The 14,661-nt window shown below is 34.9% G+C and overlaps 1 protein-coding gene and 1 long non-coding RNA gene across 2 annotated transcripts in view; one reads left to right on the forward strand and one right to left on the reverse strand.

The window, feature by feature from the left end:
• LOC143897870 (ATP-binding cassette subfamily C member 4) lies at positions 1–14,327 on the forward strand. The gene is made up of 17 exons (XM_077406818.1): positions 1–255; positions 1,246–1,356; positions 2,174–2,339; positions 2,738–2,968; positions 5,272–5,403; positions 5,735–5,926; positions 6,088–6,396; positions 6,483–7,019; positions 7,354–7,659; positions 8,138–8,329; positions 8,701–9,193; positions 9,488–9,718; positions 9,891–10,130; positions 10,369–10,631; positions 10,699–11,138; positions 11,485–11,614; positions 11,892–14,327. Exons 1-17 carry the CDS (start codon positions 182–184, stop codon positions 12,102–12,104), a joined length of 4,260 nt encoding a protein of 1,419 aa, XP_077262944.1. The 5' UTR covers positions 1–181; the 3' UTR covers positions 12,105–14,327.
• Positions 13,368–14,661, reverse strand: part of LOC143897874 (uncharacterized) — a 1,502-nt gene continuing 208 nt past the window's right edge. Inside the window, exon 2 of the long non-coding RNA XR_013257016.1 lies at positions 13,368–13,522. This is a non-coding gene — a long non-coding RNA (uncharacterized LOC143897874). The remainder of the gene's footprint in view (positions 13,523–14,661) is intronic.

Here is a 14,661-nt window from a genome sequence, read left to right on the forward strand (position 1 = left end):
AGTTACTGCTCGTTCCAGTAAAGAATTGACTATTGGAAAGCGTGCCTCATCGAGACGGCAGGGAAAAGAACGAAGAAGAGAGAGGAAAAGCAAGAACGGAGAAAATTAGAATGCTGATTAGTTTTTGTTTGTCTTCTATTACCTTGAAGTATCATCAAACTTTGTGAAATAGTGCGATAACATGGATAAGGACACGACCGATATGAAGCCAAACCCAAGGGAGACCGCGAATATTTTCAGTGTTTTATTCTTCTGGTTTGTTAAGATTCTTAGTCTGTTCGAAAAAAAAGAAGGAGAAGAAAGAACGAAATGTGTCTTTGGTTCTTACAGTAAAAATGTTGACCCGTAAAAAAATTCAAAAAGGCGCGGAAATTTTCCTTTCTTTCTTCTTCTTCTTTCTTTTTTTACAAAAAAGAGCTTTTTTAAAGCAGAATTTTCTTCTTGGAAGCGAAATGTATTGCTTCTAGAAAGAAATGCTATATCTTCATATTTTAAAGCTAGAAATTTTTTCTCTTCAAAATAAACAATATTTGCTTGCATTATGTTAGCTATTTTTATCTTATAATACATTTTATGTTTCACATATTAGAGAAATGAAAAATTTCGCAAATTTTATCTTGCTATTTAAAAAATTAATTTGCAATTTACGTCTAGTCATGTCCATGATTTCTATTTTACATATCAGCTACCGTTAGCTATAATTAACACAATTGACTATGTATTAATATAACTAACAAGTCATTTTTTTGTGTGAAATTAATATGTAAGTGTTATCAACATATTCACATACACACATATGCGTATTGCATTACGTTGTATCGTCGTTATCGCATGATATATGTACTTTTTTTCTATATTACTCAGGCAACCTTGATTTTTCTAATCAAACACCGTCAAAGTAACTTTACTAATAAAAAAATATATGTATAACGCGTTCGCAAAATATCTATTTAGAGTTCTCGGATTATATAATCGTACTGATGCCGATGGAAGAAATGACTATTTTAAAACATTTTGCGTATATTAACATGTATGTTACAACTTTTGGTTAAAAATACATGTATAGTCTGCGAAATACATATATAATTACGTATCTAAAGTTTCCGATATTTTATGTCATATACATATATATTTGTTATATACTTATTTAAAGAAGGAAAAAAAAGTTGTTTTAGAACAGCCTTCGTAGTATAATGAAGTATATACTGTAATATAATGTAGTATAATGAAGTATTGTGTGAACAGGTGGATGCGAGAATTATTTATGAAAGGCGCTAAGAGTGATTTGGAAGAATCTGATATATATCGACCAATAAAAGCGGACGAGTCTGAAAAATTGACCGATCACCTCGAGAAGTGAGTATTGTATACGTTGGAGACAAACGGACACGCGTCAATATATGGACGTACCACTTGTAACAGTTACAGCATTCACTTTATCTCGCTGTACAGAATAGTAACGAATCTTAATAATTCTTTTAGAAATACAAGTGCAATTTATGTTATATACAATATATTTTCAATATCTATTGTATTTTGTGGCAACCTCATTTTTCATTACAATACTCTTTAAAGAATGTAATCAAATACGAAGAGATTGAAATTTGCAAAACTTAATAATAAATCAACTAACGCACAGTCGACGTAGATAATTAAATAATTTATGATTGAGTTGACTGATTTATGATTTGTGACTTAGCAAATAAGCTATTTTGCATTATTAGCAAGATAGACGATCTTAACACTTGTTACAACAATATTATGATTAGACTATACGCGTTGACGCATCGTTCGATAACAAATTGATCTGCGCGTGTCAAACAATCAATTTCTCACTATCATATTTCATTGTATTATACAATATGTTAGATTTGTATTACAAATTTAACATCACAAACTTGGAAGATTATAAGACAATAAATTAATTAATCCTTTCTTCACGCGCGACGTGTGATATTATGAAACCTATTATGAAACCCCACGGGATTAAAGACTCGGCAAAATTTATAGTATTTTGGAATACTCGGGAAAATTTATAGTTTTATGCGGAAGTGACATGAAGCTTAAAGCGAATTGTGATCTCAGAAACGTCTTCCAGTTGTCAATTCCCATTTTGTTTTCTGAGGGGTTGTTATCCGAGAGCGCGGGCGTGTAACGCATCTTTTTCATCCAGGTACTGGAATCGCGAGCTGGACAAACTGAAGAACCTGGAATACACCGTGGGTAAAGACGGGCAGAAGGTGCCACTGAAAAAAAACGCCCGTCCGAGATTATACAAGGCGATCTTCAAAGCTTTTTGGTTGCCATACTTCATAATCGGAATCTACGCGTTTTTCAATGTATATATATCGATACGTTTGAAGAAAAATACCGTGTGATATTAATAACCGCACTACACTTTATTAGATCAATCTCTCTCTCTCTCTCTCTCTCTCTCTCTCTCTCTCTCTCTCTCTCTCTCTCTCAAAATGTCGAAATATATGTTATATAAATATTATATAAATGATATCACCAAATATATGCGTGATAAAAAGAAGTTTTAGAAAGATATTGGCCATTAAGAGAAATAATAGATAAATTTGTCGCGTTAGATGTCTAATCTCTCGATGGAAGCTAACAATAATTAAAAAAAAATTTTTTTTAATTTGATATCTTTTTCTCTTCTTTTTCTTTTTCTTAGATTCGTTAAATTCATAAGTCCGTAGGAATCGTTAAATATCAACATTCCTGCTTTCAGTGCACCGTAGTACGCGTCGCGATACCGATCTTTCAGAGTTGGATTATCAACTACTTCGCCAGAGATTCGACCGCAAAGACCGAGCAACAGACGAACGATGTGCTAATCTCCATCGGTGCCATGATTATTTGCAATATTGCCTCCGTTTTAATAATACACCACACAGTGTTGCTGTCGGTGCAGATCGGCATGAGAATACGCGTCTCTTGCAGCTCCCTCCTCTACCGAAAGGTAATGTTGTAGATTAATTTGCTAGGCCAAGTTTCTCCTAGGATGAAAAAGCACTTTTTTCTAGCTGGAAAAGTACATTATGTTTGCTTTGACTGATTTAGTAATAATTATATAACGCTTAACGTTGGATCAACGTAAAAGATTCATAAATTCAAATTTTAGGTATATTATATATCTGGGTAGGAGATCAATTTTGACGCCGAAAAAATTGCTTTAAAACAATTTTCTTTAGTGCTTAAAGAAGTGGTTATACTAAGTTCGTTATCTTGCACATTCATTGTCTTCATTAGCATACACTCGTTATCGACCATTCTCGAGCTCTTTGCGGAAAAATGTAGATTAACGTGTTCAAAATATAAAAAATAGACGTATTAATAAATGACAGATTACTATAATGACTATATTTTATTTCTATAATGTTTGAAGCATGCAGAGCAAAATTTGTTTGTATTTTACATATATAGATATTTATATAACTTTTACTTTTCATTATTATTATCAATCTACAAATTGATACAATTATACTTCTTACAACGCGCAATAACATTATTTCTTATAACTATGTAATTAATATACATTAATGCAAATTAAAATATTCGTCAATTATTTATTTCCTGTGTTCGGCAACGATCTTTGGAGGCTTATGTCAATCTAAGATTTTTTCTGCGTTTACGTAATTCGTTGTATTTCGAAAGAGAAATTTCGTTTCTTGTAACATCTTTGAAACAATTTTTTTATAATATGCGCGAGGATCATATTCATTACAATTCCAAGAAATAATAAATTAATACATAGCGATTTGTCGCACATGCCCGATATCTTCTTCATTAGCACATCCTTCGACTTCAACTGATAGCACCGCTTGCTGGTACCTTGCAAATATGCATTGCGGAATATGACACAGGTGCACTTATCTCTTTCGTAATACGACGAACTACGTAAACGGAGAAAAATCCAACAAAATGAAAAATAGCAGTTTTCACTCGTTGTAATAAGACGGAGAAAAATATTTTACTATATTTTGTCTTAAATTTAAATATTTTTTAATTTTATTTATTTTATTTACTACATATTAATACTACATATCAATACAATTAAAATTTTTATATATTAATTAAATTTGTTGAACTTTAAACGAGATTTGACAACGTATTTTAAATATGGAACATTTTTATTATAGAGAAACAATATTTCAAATTACATGAGCCAGAAGTAATGGAATAGACTTACTAATAGACACTTAACGGTATCATAGTAACTAAATAACATGAATTGGTTTTTAATGCAAAGTTCATAGCATTCATATAAATTATAAATGAGCATTCTTAACACTCCCACCCTTGTTATAATTTCTTAAATCTCTCAGACCCAATAAAGGTATTAAACGATTAAATTTATCTCTAGGAAGTGCTTTGGTTAGAATATCTGCAAGTTGTAATTTGCTTGGAACATAACAGACATTTATAGCATGTTCTTGATATTTTTCTCGAATAAAGTGATACCGTGTGTCAACGTGTTTTGTCCTCTTATGAAATTCAGGATTTTTTACTAATTTTTCAGGTAGCAAACACTCGTCATTTTGACGTCAATTGACGTCAAAAGACGCCAAAATGACAGACCTTTGACGTCAATTGACGTCAAAATGACGAGTGTTTGCTACCTGGGTTGATTGAACTCTGATTGTCAATATTAATAATGGTTGGACTTGTGCATTGACATCCGATATCATTTGAGAGTAATCTCAACCAGGTGGCTTCTTTTGTTGCTTCACAAGCTGCTATATATTCTGCTACGGTAGTACTTAATGCCACAGATTTCTGCCTTTGTGAACACCACGTTATCTCGGACCGTTTGATAACTTAAAAATATATTCTGTCGTTGATCTTCTAGTTTCAATATCGTTCGCGAAATCTGCATCAGAATATCCCACCAGGTTGCAATCACTCCCACCGATTCTGTATGTTATACCAACATTAGAAGTTCTCTTTAAATAACGCATGATACGCTTCACTACTTGACAATGTGTGTTATCGAACTTGTCTAGGTATCTACTGCAATTTTATATTAAAACAAAATTTTTTGAATTATGTTTTATTTTACAAAAGTAAAATGTGTTAAGGGCTTTTAAATTCTGTATATAGTACAAATGGTCATCTCATAATCGATTTATTTAATAATTTACACATAACGTTTATTTAAGGAAAAGAGAATAGAAATTGATAACAGAAAGAATGTTGTTTACCAAATGTATTATATATATTACGTAGCAATAAATTCTATAATTTTTTTCAAAACTGTTGCAGTTATTGCGATTGAACAGAGCATCCATGAACCAAACCGGTACTGGACAGATCATGAATCTTCTTAGCAATGATGTCACTCGCTTCGATCAGTTAACAATGTTCCTGAATTACATATGGATTATGCCTATTCAGGTTCAAATTTTCATCTAGTGAAAAATATTTGTGTACTTTTCAAAACTGTTCTTAGATAGTTATACATCAACAGCGTTTTTCTTTCCTTCAAAATCGCTAAATTAAAATCTCAAATTAATTAATTTCTTTTTTAGATATATTATTGATAAGTATAACTAATTAGTTATAGTCTAATTCATAAGAAGTATTATTCATATCTGTTTGTATGCATCCACGCATTTCATAGTTTCACTAATTAGCTGTAAAGATATAGGTTTTTTTCTTTTTTTTTATCATCGTATTGCTTTTCAAGAACCATCTGTTGAGATTGGTCGAGTGTTCTCTCTTGCAGGTCACCATCATAGCAATTATAACGTGGCAAAAAATTGGTATTTCGGTTCTTGTCGGCATTGGATCGCTGTTGATCATCGCCCTGGTGGGGCAAGGAACTTTCAGCGTGTTGAGCCGCAGAATCAGAGCCATGATCGCGCCACTGACCGACCGAAGAGTGCAGCTGATGAGCGAACTCGCAACCGGGATACAAGTATCTCCAGAACATTTAATTAGTTACTCTATTCCTAAACCGAAAATGAGTGAAGACCTTAATATAACGCTCATGTCAAATTCAAGTACTAAATTCGAGTGTTAAAATGCCAAGAAAATAATTTTGTAAAAAAACTTGCAAGATAATGACTCCCGTTTCAGGTGGTGAAGATGTATGCCTGGGAGAAACCGTTCAACAAGATCGTGTCGGTGATCAGAAAGCTGGAAATCAAGAAGATCAAATTCTCGTCGTACGTGCGCGCCGCATACTTGGCTATCATAGTTTTCACCGAGCGACTAACCCTCTATTTTACCTTGATAACGTACGTCCTACTGGGGCATTACCTGACTGCCGACGTAACCTTCGAAATGTCGACGTACTTCAACATGCTTCAACTCACTGCAGCGTTGCAGTTTCCGCATGCGTTGATACTGATGGGTGAATCGATGGTGTCTATAAACCGATTGGAGGTGCATGTTCTCTCATATTAATTTCGAATTCGCGGAAAAACTCTTAAATATTTATTGTTCCACAATCTTTCCGTTAATTTATACAGGACTTTCTGTTCATGGACGAAGTAAACATGAAACGCTCAGAGAAGACGCCGCAGTTGCAGGATAAATCTCGGAAATCAAACGAAGCGACTAATGTAGAGAATCACACAGAAAGGTACATCTCAAAAAATGGGAGTATCGCGCTTTCGGAACTTCAGGGATTTTCTGATCTTCCTGTCTGCGTGAAGCTTCAGCGCGTTTCCGCCAATTGGGTCAGCGGCCAATTGCCGCCGACTTTGTGCAATATCGACTTGACCATCAAGCCGGGACAGTTATGCGCTGTGGTCGGTCCCGTGGGTTCCGGCAAATCATCTATATTACATATGCTGCTGAAGGAGTTGGATCCCGGCGCGGGTTCAGTGATCCTCACTCAGGATTCCTCGAAGGATAATTTTCAGGGCAATTTTTCCAATAGTTACTTCACAAGCAATCCGAATCTGCGCATCTCCTACGCCAGCCAGGAGCCCTGGCTCTTTTGTGGTACTGTGAGAGACAACATACTCTTTGGCCAGCCCTACGACAAGGCTAGATATACTCAAGTAATTGTCATATAATTCAATACAGTTACTGCAGATAATGTACAGTATTTATGTATCCCTGCTATTGCACGTTAATATTGATAACTTTTACGTAACTTCACACAATTCTCAAATTCTTCTTTACTTCAACCATCCAACGTAAATTGTCATTGATTTATTATTAATTAAAGAAGACATGTTTCAGCGAGTAGTATAAATTTTGCCGAAACTTTAATCTCTATGATTCCATCTAGATAAAAGAAGAATGTTCTAATATATGAATGTCTTAATTTTTATACTTTATAGCATTTCCTAATGTTTCTCACTCTTCCTGATCGATTGGCAAACGTTTTAGGTGGCAAATGCGTGCGCCTTGACGAAGGATTTCCGACAGTTTCCACAGGGAGACATGACGATGGTCGGCGATAGAGGTGTATCCTTGTCCGGAGGCCAAAGAGCGCGTATCAATCTCGCGAGGGCGGTTTACAGGCAGGCGGATCTCTATCTGCTCGACGATCCCTTGAGCGCGGTGGACTCTCGTGTCGCCAGGCATCTATACGGCAAGTGCATCACCGAGTATCTCCACGACAAAACGAGAATACTCGTCACCCATCAGTTGCAATTTCTCAAACGCGCGGACCACATCGTCGTTTTGGATCGAGTGAGTCGCATAGAATATTCTCTAATCGGTATTTTACATTTAATCGGTGTTTGCATTGTTACATTTAAAATTTCAACTACAAATCCGTTTCTATCCGGATCCGATTTTTTTTACATCATTCCAATGAAGAATGCAGCGTTGACTCGTAATAATAATAGTAAAATATATAAACAATCTTTAAATTTCTTACTAATTATTGTTACTTTTTATAAAAAGACATATTATATTATTATTAATATATAACAATAAAAATAGAAATTTTTATCAACTCTCTAAATCTGAATCAGTGAATAGCCATTGATTCAGCAGTACTATTCACTGATTCAGATTTGGAGAGAAAGTTAACATTAAAAAAAACTGTGAGAATTCTTTTAACAAAAAATAGTAAGAAATTTTTAAATTTGTATATAACTTGTAAAATTCAAATTTTTAACAGTTTATTTATAAATTGTAAATAATTAAAGAATTGTTCCCTAAGGGTTTCATGAAGATGCAAGGAAACTATAACGAATTAGTAAAATTAAATAAAGATTTCATTCAAATGATGGACAATTTGAGTCACGAAGCGCAGAAGAAGGAAGAGGATATAAGGAGATCTTCGGAAATGTCTATGAGAAAAACCTCGATAATAAGACGTGCCTCTAAATTATCGATCGCAAGTTCCATCATTGTAAGAAAATTCTTATTTCTCCACAGTCTTTTTAAATTAAAAAAACATAAACTATTGACATTTTTCATATATCAGATTTGTTTAACACAAATACACTCGTAACAGGACAAGATAATTGAAAAAATATATATTTAAGTTCGCGTTAAGATAATTAAAACAGCTTTAGTTGCTGATTAGTAACTAAAGCAAATTAAAAACAGTTTCCAAAGTGTGCTATAACCACAGAATTCAAGTCGTTTTTAAACATTCATTAATTTTCTTAACACTGTTTTATTAACATTTTTTATGATCATAGCGCGACTATCTCTATCGAGCTGTGTCCGTTGCAAAAGTCAAACGAGTAATTAGATTGTTATTTTGTTGCCGTGCAGCAGTCGGATATTGACGATTCGGATTGTGCGGAGAACAGCCCGGAAGCCGAGATAATAGCACGCGGCCGACTATCTGGCAGAGTGTACAAGGAATATTTCCATCACGGCGGCAACTACTTTACCCTGTTCATGTTGCTGCTGCTCTTCGTCATCAGTCAGGTTGCCACCACAGGGAATGATTACTGGCTCTCGTACTGGACCAACTTGGAGACTGTCAGGCACATTAACAACACTAGTGAGGCCAAAAAGTTTGCAAACATGTACAACGACAGTTTCCTTGAGTCGATCTTCACGCTGAATTCAGACGGCCTGCTCAGTACTGTAGATGCTATATACGTATACACATTCTGCATCATCGCCTGTACTGTTACCACGCTGCTCCGGAGCTTCCTCTTCATGAAAATCTGCATGAACTCGAGCTGCAACCTGCACAACTCCATGTTTTCCAATCTGGTACAGGCGCGCATGTCCTTTTTCCACACTAATCCTTCTGGTGAGCAGTATAATCGTGAGATCACAATAAGCAAAGAAAATTGTGGCGTCGAAGAGAAATTTTGAAGAGTTTACGAATTTTTAAATCCGGAAGAAACAAGACTGACAAATTTTAGTCGAGTTCGAATTTATCGAGTGATTCTTATTTTATACTTATTCATAAAGATATGCGAGACGATTGGCATAGATTCTTTTACGAATATTTATAGTAAAAAATCTGAATCATCGAAACAACGGTTTTAATTTCCAATATTCTGTTAAACCTTTGTTTAAATTTATCGGTTTTTTGTTCCAGGGAGAATTTTAAATAGATTTTCGAAGGACATGGGCACCATGGACGAGTACCTGCCTAAAATCATGTTAGAGGCGCTCCAAGTGTTTTGCGTAGTATGCGGTATATTCACCATGGAAGCGATAATTAATCCATGGATGCTGATACCGATAGTAGTACTGGTCATCTTGTTTTACTTTGCGACGATATTCTACCTGAAAACCGCTCAAAACGTCAAACGTCTCGAAGGCGTAAGTAAGTATTGGAACGCGAAACTCTTTATTAGAAAAGACTGAACGAGAGGGGATACGCGCGACTCATCTCCTTAACTCCTAGATTCCGTTTGACTTTTGCCATCAAACGTGGATCTGTATGTTCCCACGCAAAATTTGTAAGTTCCAGTTTAAATTTGCGTTTGCATTTTTAGCCAAGAGCCCGTTATTCTCGCATGTGAACGCTACGCTGAACGGCCTGGCGACGATCAGAAGCGGCGGCGTCCAAATCGAGAAGATGATGCGAAAACAGTTCGACGTGTTACAAGACCGTCACAGCGGCACGTGGTACCTCTTCTTATCAAGCTCGTCAGCCTTCGGTATCTTTACCGATCTAGTCATGTGCCTGTTCCTTGCCGTGCTTTGCTTCTCCCTAGTATTGATGAGCAAAAATGGTAAATTATATAATTATATGTAAAACATTCTTATTGAAGATTAAATATCCTTTACAACTTCGAAATATTTCGAGAACATACAAAAAGCTACAACAAATTAATAGAATCTTTTGATATATCTAAACAATTCTTTATTTCCGCGAGTATATGATTAGTATATAAGTTGGAAAATACATTTCGACAATCGTGAGGAATCTTCGAGCTTTTACTAATCCTTCCGTTTATCCTCATAATACAGACAGTGTAGAAGACAGTAAGGTAGGTCTGGCAATATCGCAATCGTTGATCTTGATCGGTTGCTTGCAATACGGCATAAAGCAGTCCACCGAGACGATGTCGCTGATGACCTCCGTAGAAAGAGTTCTCCAGTACACAAATCTTCCCCAGGAGGGACCCATTACATCGGACAATCCGCCGCCGTCTACATGGCCGTCCCAAGGACAATTGATCTTGAAAGACGTCAGCATGAAGTATCACAGTGACGATCCACCGGTCTTGAAAGTAAGTAAACCAATCGTTCATTTTTGCAAACACTTTTTGTGTTTTATCACGCCGTCGCGCTTCGCAGAATCTGAACGTATCCATCGAACCTGGCTGGAAAGTTGGGGTGGTGGGACGCACTGGCGCCGGCAAGTCCTCTTTGATCTCAGCGCTCTTCCGCCTATTCAACGAAGGTCTGGAGGGCGAGATTAAAATTGACGGTCGAGACACGAGAACGGTAGGTCTGAGCGAGCTGCGCTGCAAGATCTCCATCATACCGCAGGAACCGGTGCTCTTCTCCGAAAGTCTGCGCTACAATCTGGACCCGTTTAGTCAGTACGATGACGTGAAGCTGTGGGAGGTGCTGCGGCAGGTCGAGCTGAACGATACCGCATTGGATCAGAAAATCTTTCATGGCGGTCACAACTTCAGCGTCGGCCAGAGGCAGCTCATATGTTTGGCCAGGGCTATTCTAAGGAATAATCGCTTGCTCGTTCTCGATGAGGCCACGGCTAATATTGATTCGCAGTGAGTCGTTGACGATTTTTAGCAATAAAAATGTATTATAATATTGTTTGATAAAAATAAGATGGTTTATTGTTTGGTTGATAGTTAAATGAAAGAATAAATTATCATATAGACACTTAAAATTTTTTTTAACAAAATATTAATTTTCCAAATAATTCAGTATCTCTCGGTATGGTGGAATAATGATTTATTTTGTAATAAATTAAGAGTTTAGAAAAATAACAAAAGTTCATAATTAAATCAGATTTTCAGTAAGGGTTTCTAGTTCTGTAGCTGTAAAATGCTGTCGTTATTGATTTTTGAATCTATTTGTGAATTTTCCCTAAATTTGTACTTCTTTTTCTAGCACCGATGCTTTAATTCAAAACACAATAAGGAGTACTTTTAAAGAATGCACCGTCATTACGGTAGCACATCGTTTGAATACCATTATAGACAGCGATCGTATCATCGTAATGGAGAATGGCTCTATTGTGGTAGGTTCCTCCAATTTAATAAGGCATATGTTAGAAAATATATGTTAGGGAGAATATTGATTTTAGTAAACGCAACTAGATTTCCGAAAATTTTTTTTTTATAATTAAACGTGGTTTTTTCGCAGTTGATATCTCATTGGACAATACATATTCTTTTCTGAGAAATATCAGTGTATTATATACATAGAGTAGTCAAGTTTTGTGGAAAATATTATAACTTTTTCAGGGAGAGTTTCTTATTAGGTATTTTTTATAAATGAAATTGTTACGCCAACAGGAATTTGGTTGCCCGTACGAGCTGTTGCACGACAAACCAAAAGGCTACTTCTCGCAAATGGTGGAGAAAACGGGCAATCAGATGGCACAGAGTCTTCTAGAACAGGCGAAGAAGGCTTGCGAGAAGAACAACGATCATCGTGAATTAAACTTATCGGAGCAAAATACCGAAAGCGAGAGCGACGTCACGATCACGGAACAATCCACTTTGTAAATTTTGTATCATCCCAAAAAAATATACCTATATTTAATTATATACATATATATTTTATTGTATACAGGATAATTCAAAATATTGTTGACAAACTTAAGAATCGTGTAGAGGTGTAGGAATAGAGCAACTTTGGTAATTATGCATTTTAGGGGAGGCACCTTCGATGACCTTGACTTTGACATATGTTGTCAAGGTCACCCTCCTGAGTGACCTTCAAAAGTTTTTAGCCGCCGCTCGTTTTTTATTAAAAAGTTATTAACAAAAAAGTTTGGCGACCTCACCGATTTCAATGATCTTGATATATGTTGTCAAGGTCATGACCCCGAGTGACCTTCAGAAGGATTTAGCCGTTGCTCCCTATTCGTTAAAAAGTTATTAACAAAAAAAGTTTGGAAAATATAGCATATATAGGTGCATATATAGGTTAGTTGACGCGCTTTAAAAATATTTAAATATTTAAAGCGCGTCAACTAACCTATGTAGGTTCTGAAAGTCACTCAGGAGGGTGACAACATATGTCAAGGTCATCCAAGGTGCCTACTCTAAAATGCATAATTACCGCAACTTTTGACTAAGAACCTATATATATGTTTTCCGAATAAATCCTGAGTCAGTTCGAGAGAAGAAGCGTTGGTTACAGTATGAGTTTACTGTGAAATGTGTACATCAAATGCCTCATTTACAAGAAACCGGTAAATGACTTAGGAACACTTTTGGGCAGAATACTAGCAGCATCTGAAGTGATCCGTGAGATGCTTGAAGTATGTAGTGTGCCAAAGTTTCGTTCGACGAAGCAATGCCTATATTGAATGTATTAGTTGCATTCAAATATTTTTTGTAATGCATTTAGTTAGTTCATGTAAACTTTGTTTGCTTAAATAAATTTTATGAAAGATTATTTCGTCGGTATATTGTCCGCAATGTGGTTTCTTAGGGCCCAATGGATGAGACACTTTGTAGTGCAACAGAGAAGCACTGGAGACCCGTACAGACGGGTCACTTTATAATACTACGCAGAAGCGCTACATGACTGCTTATAATCTGGTTTAATAACTGTACACTATTTTTTCCAAAAATTTTCTTCTTTTTATTATAACAATCATTAATAAGTTTGTCAATAATTTTCTTAATTATTCTATACATATATCATTATATATACAGGCAGATCCCGTACGTTACGCGATAGTCTATTTTATTATTTCTTACATTAAGGGGGGAGACTCGTATCTTTGACCCCTTTTTTGATAATTTTTTATAAAGAACCGAGAGCATTTATTGAATCCTAATAAAATACATGATAATGTTGACGATCAAATGTACAAAAATAAATTTTTTTATAGTAGAAAATATACTCGCTGCAGAGCTGCTCAAAGTTGTCTAGATTTTGCGCGGGAGAATGCCCAGGTCCTTGTAATGAACTGAAATCAACGAACCAAAATTTTTTTGTTAAATTATTATGATCCTCCGATGCGCATGAACCTAAATATACATTAAAATTTTTATAATAAATATTTCAGTTCATTACACAAGGACCTGGGCATTCTCTCGAGCAAAATCTAGACAACAACTTCGAGCAGCTGCAGCGAGTATTTTTTCTACTATAAAAAATTGTTTTCTTGTATATTTGATCGTCAACATTATCATGTATTTTATTAGGATTCAATAAATACTCTGTTCTTTATAAAAAAATTATCAAAAAAAGGGGTCAAAGATACGAGTCTTCCCCTTTAACGATCTTTTCAAAATTACATAAAAATGGAAAAAATGGGGGAAAAAGTATAAATAAAATATGTGTTAAATGTTTAAAATAATTTATTATTTTTAAAAAGCACAACAGTATTAGTACATACTTGCAAACATTTATTTTACGACTTATTTTCCTGAAATCTAATCCTGTCGGATCTTACCTGTATATGTATATGTACATGTATGTATGTATGTATATAAACACTTATTCTTTACGCTAGTAAGTAACGATAAAATTTGTCAAGAAAGAAAAGAAGAATGAAAAGAAAGAGAAACGATGTTGTAAGAAGATTATATAAATCGAGGAAAAGCTGCAGCTGTTTAGTGTAATTAATACATGCAAATTTCTCTATCTTTTTTAATTTTAGTTTAAACTAAATAATTAACAAAGTGTTCGCTGGTCTCCTTAAATAAATTTTTTAAGCTGAACTTTGACTAGAAGATAAGTTGCTAATAAAAGATGTATACCCAAGTTTATTTCTTTGTGTTGTCAATAGTTAGAATTTTTAAATCTTACAATTAAATAATCAGTAAATGATAAGGAGAGCCTATAATGACGGTTTTCCTTATCACTATTCACTATTTATTGCAATAATTATTACCACACATGCCTGATGTGATTTCAAACTGATAAAGACGTCTGCCCGTCTCAGATTACAGGAATGTCTAGATTTGAATTCTGGCTGCAGAGGCCATATTTTTCACAATAAAGTTATAGTTTGTTTCCAAGAGATGTTTATTTAGCATTATGATTATTAAATTAATTATCAATTTAATTACGTGTACATTTCGTATTTAACTTGAGACTGTG

The sequence above is a fragment of the Temnothorax americanus genome, unplaced genomic scaffold (assembly GCF_048541705.1).
Source record: "Temnothorax americanus isolate GAGA-0224 unplaced genomic scaffold, ASM4854170v1 Scaffold21, whole genome shotgun sequence".
Lineage (NCBI taxonomy): Eukaryota > Metazoa > Arthropoda > Insecta > Hymenoptera > Formicidae > Temnothorax > Temnothorax americanus.

Excerpts from the sequence above, each read along its gene's own strand:
- LOC143897870 (XM_077406818.1), top strand. The coding sequence starts at position 182 with ATGGATAAGGACACGACCGATATGAAGCCAAACCCAAGGGAGACCGCG. Across the intron at positions 6,397-6,482 it reads TGTCTATAAACCGATTGGAG|GACTTTCTGTTCATGGACGA; the intron begins GTGCATGTTCTC and ends TAATTTATACAG. Across the intron at positions 10,632-10,698 it reads ACGATCCACCGGTCTTGAAA|AATCTGAACGTATCCATCGA; the intron begins GTAAGTAAACCA and ends CGCGCTTCGCAG.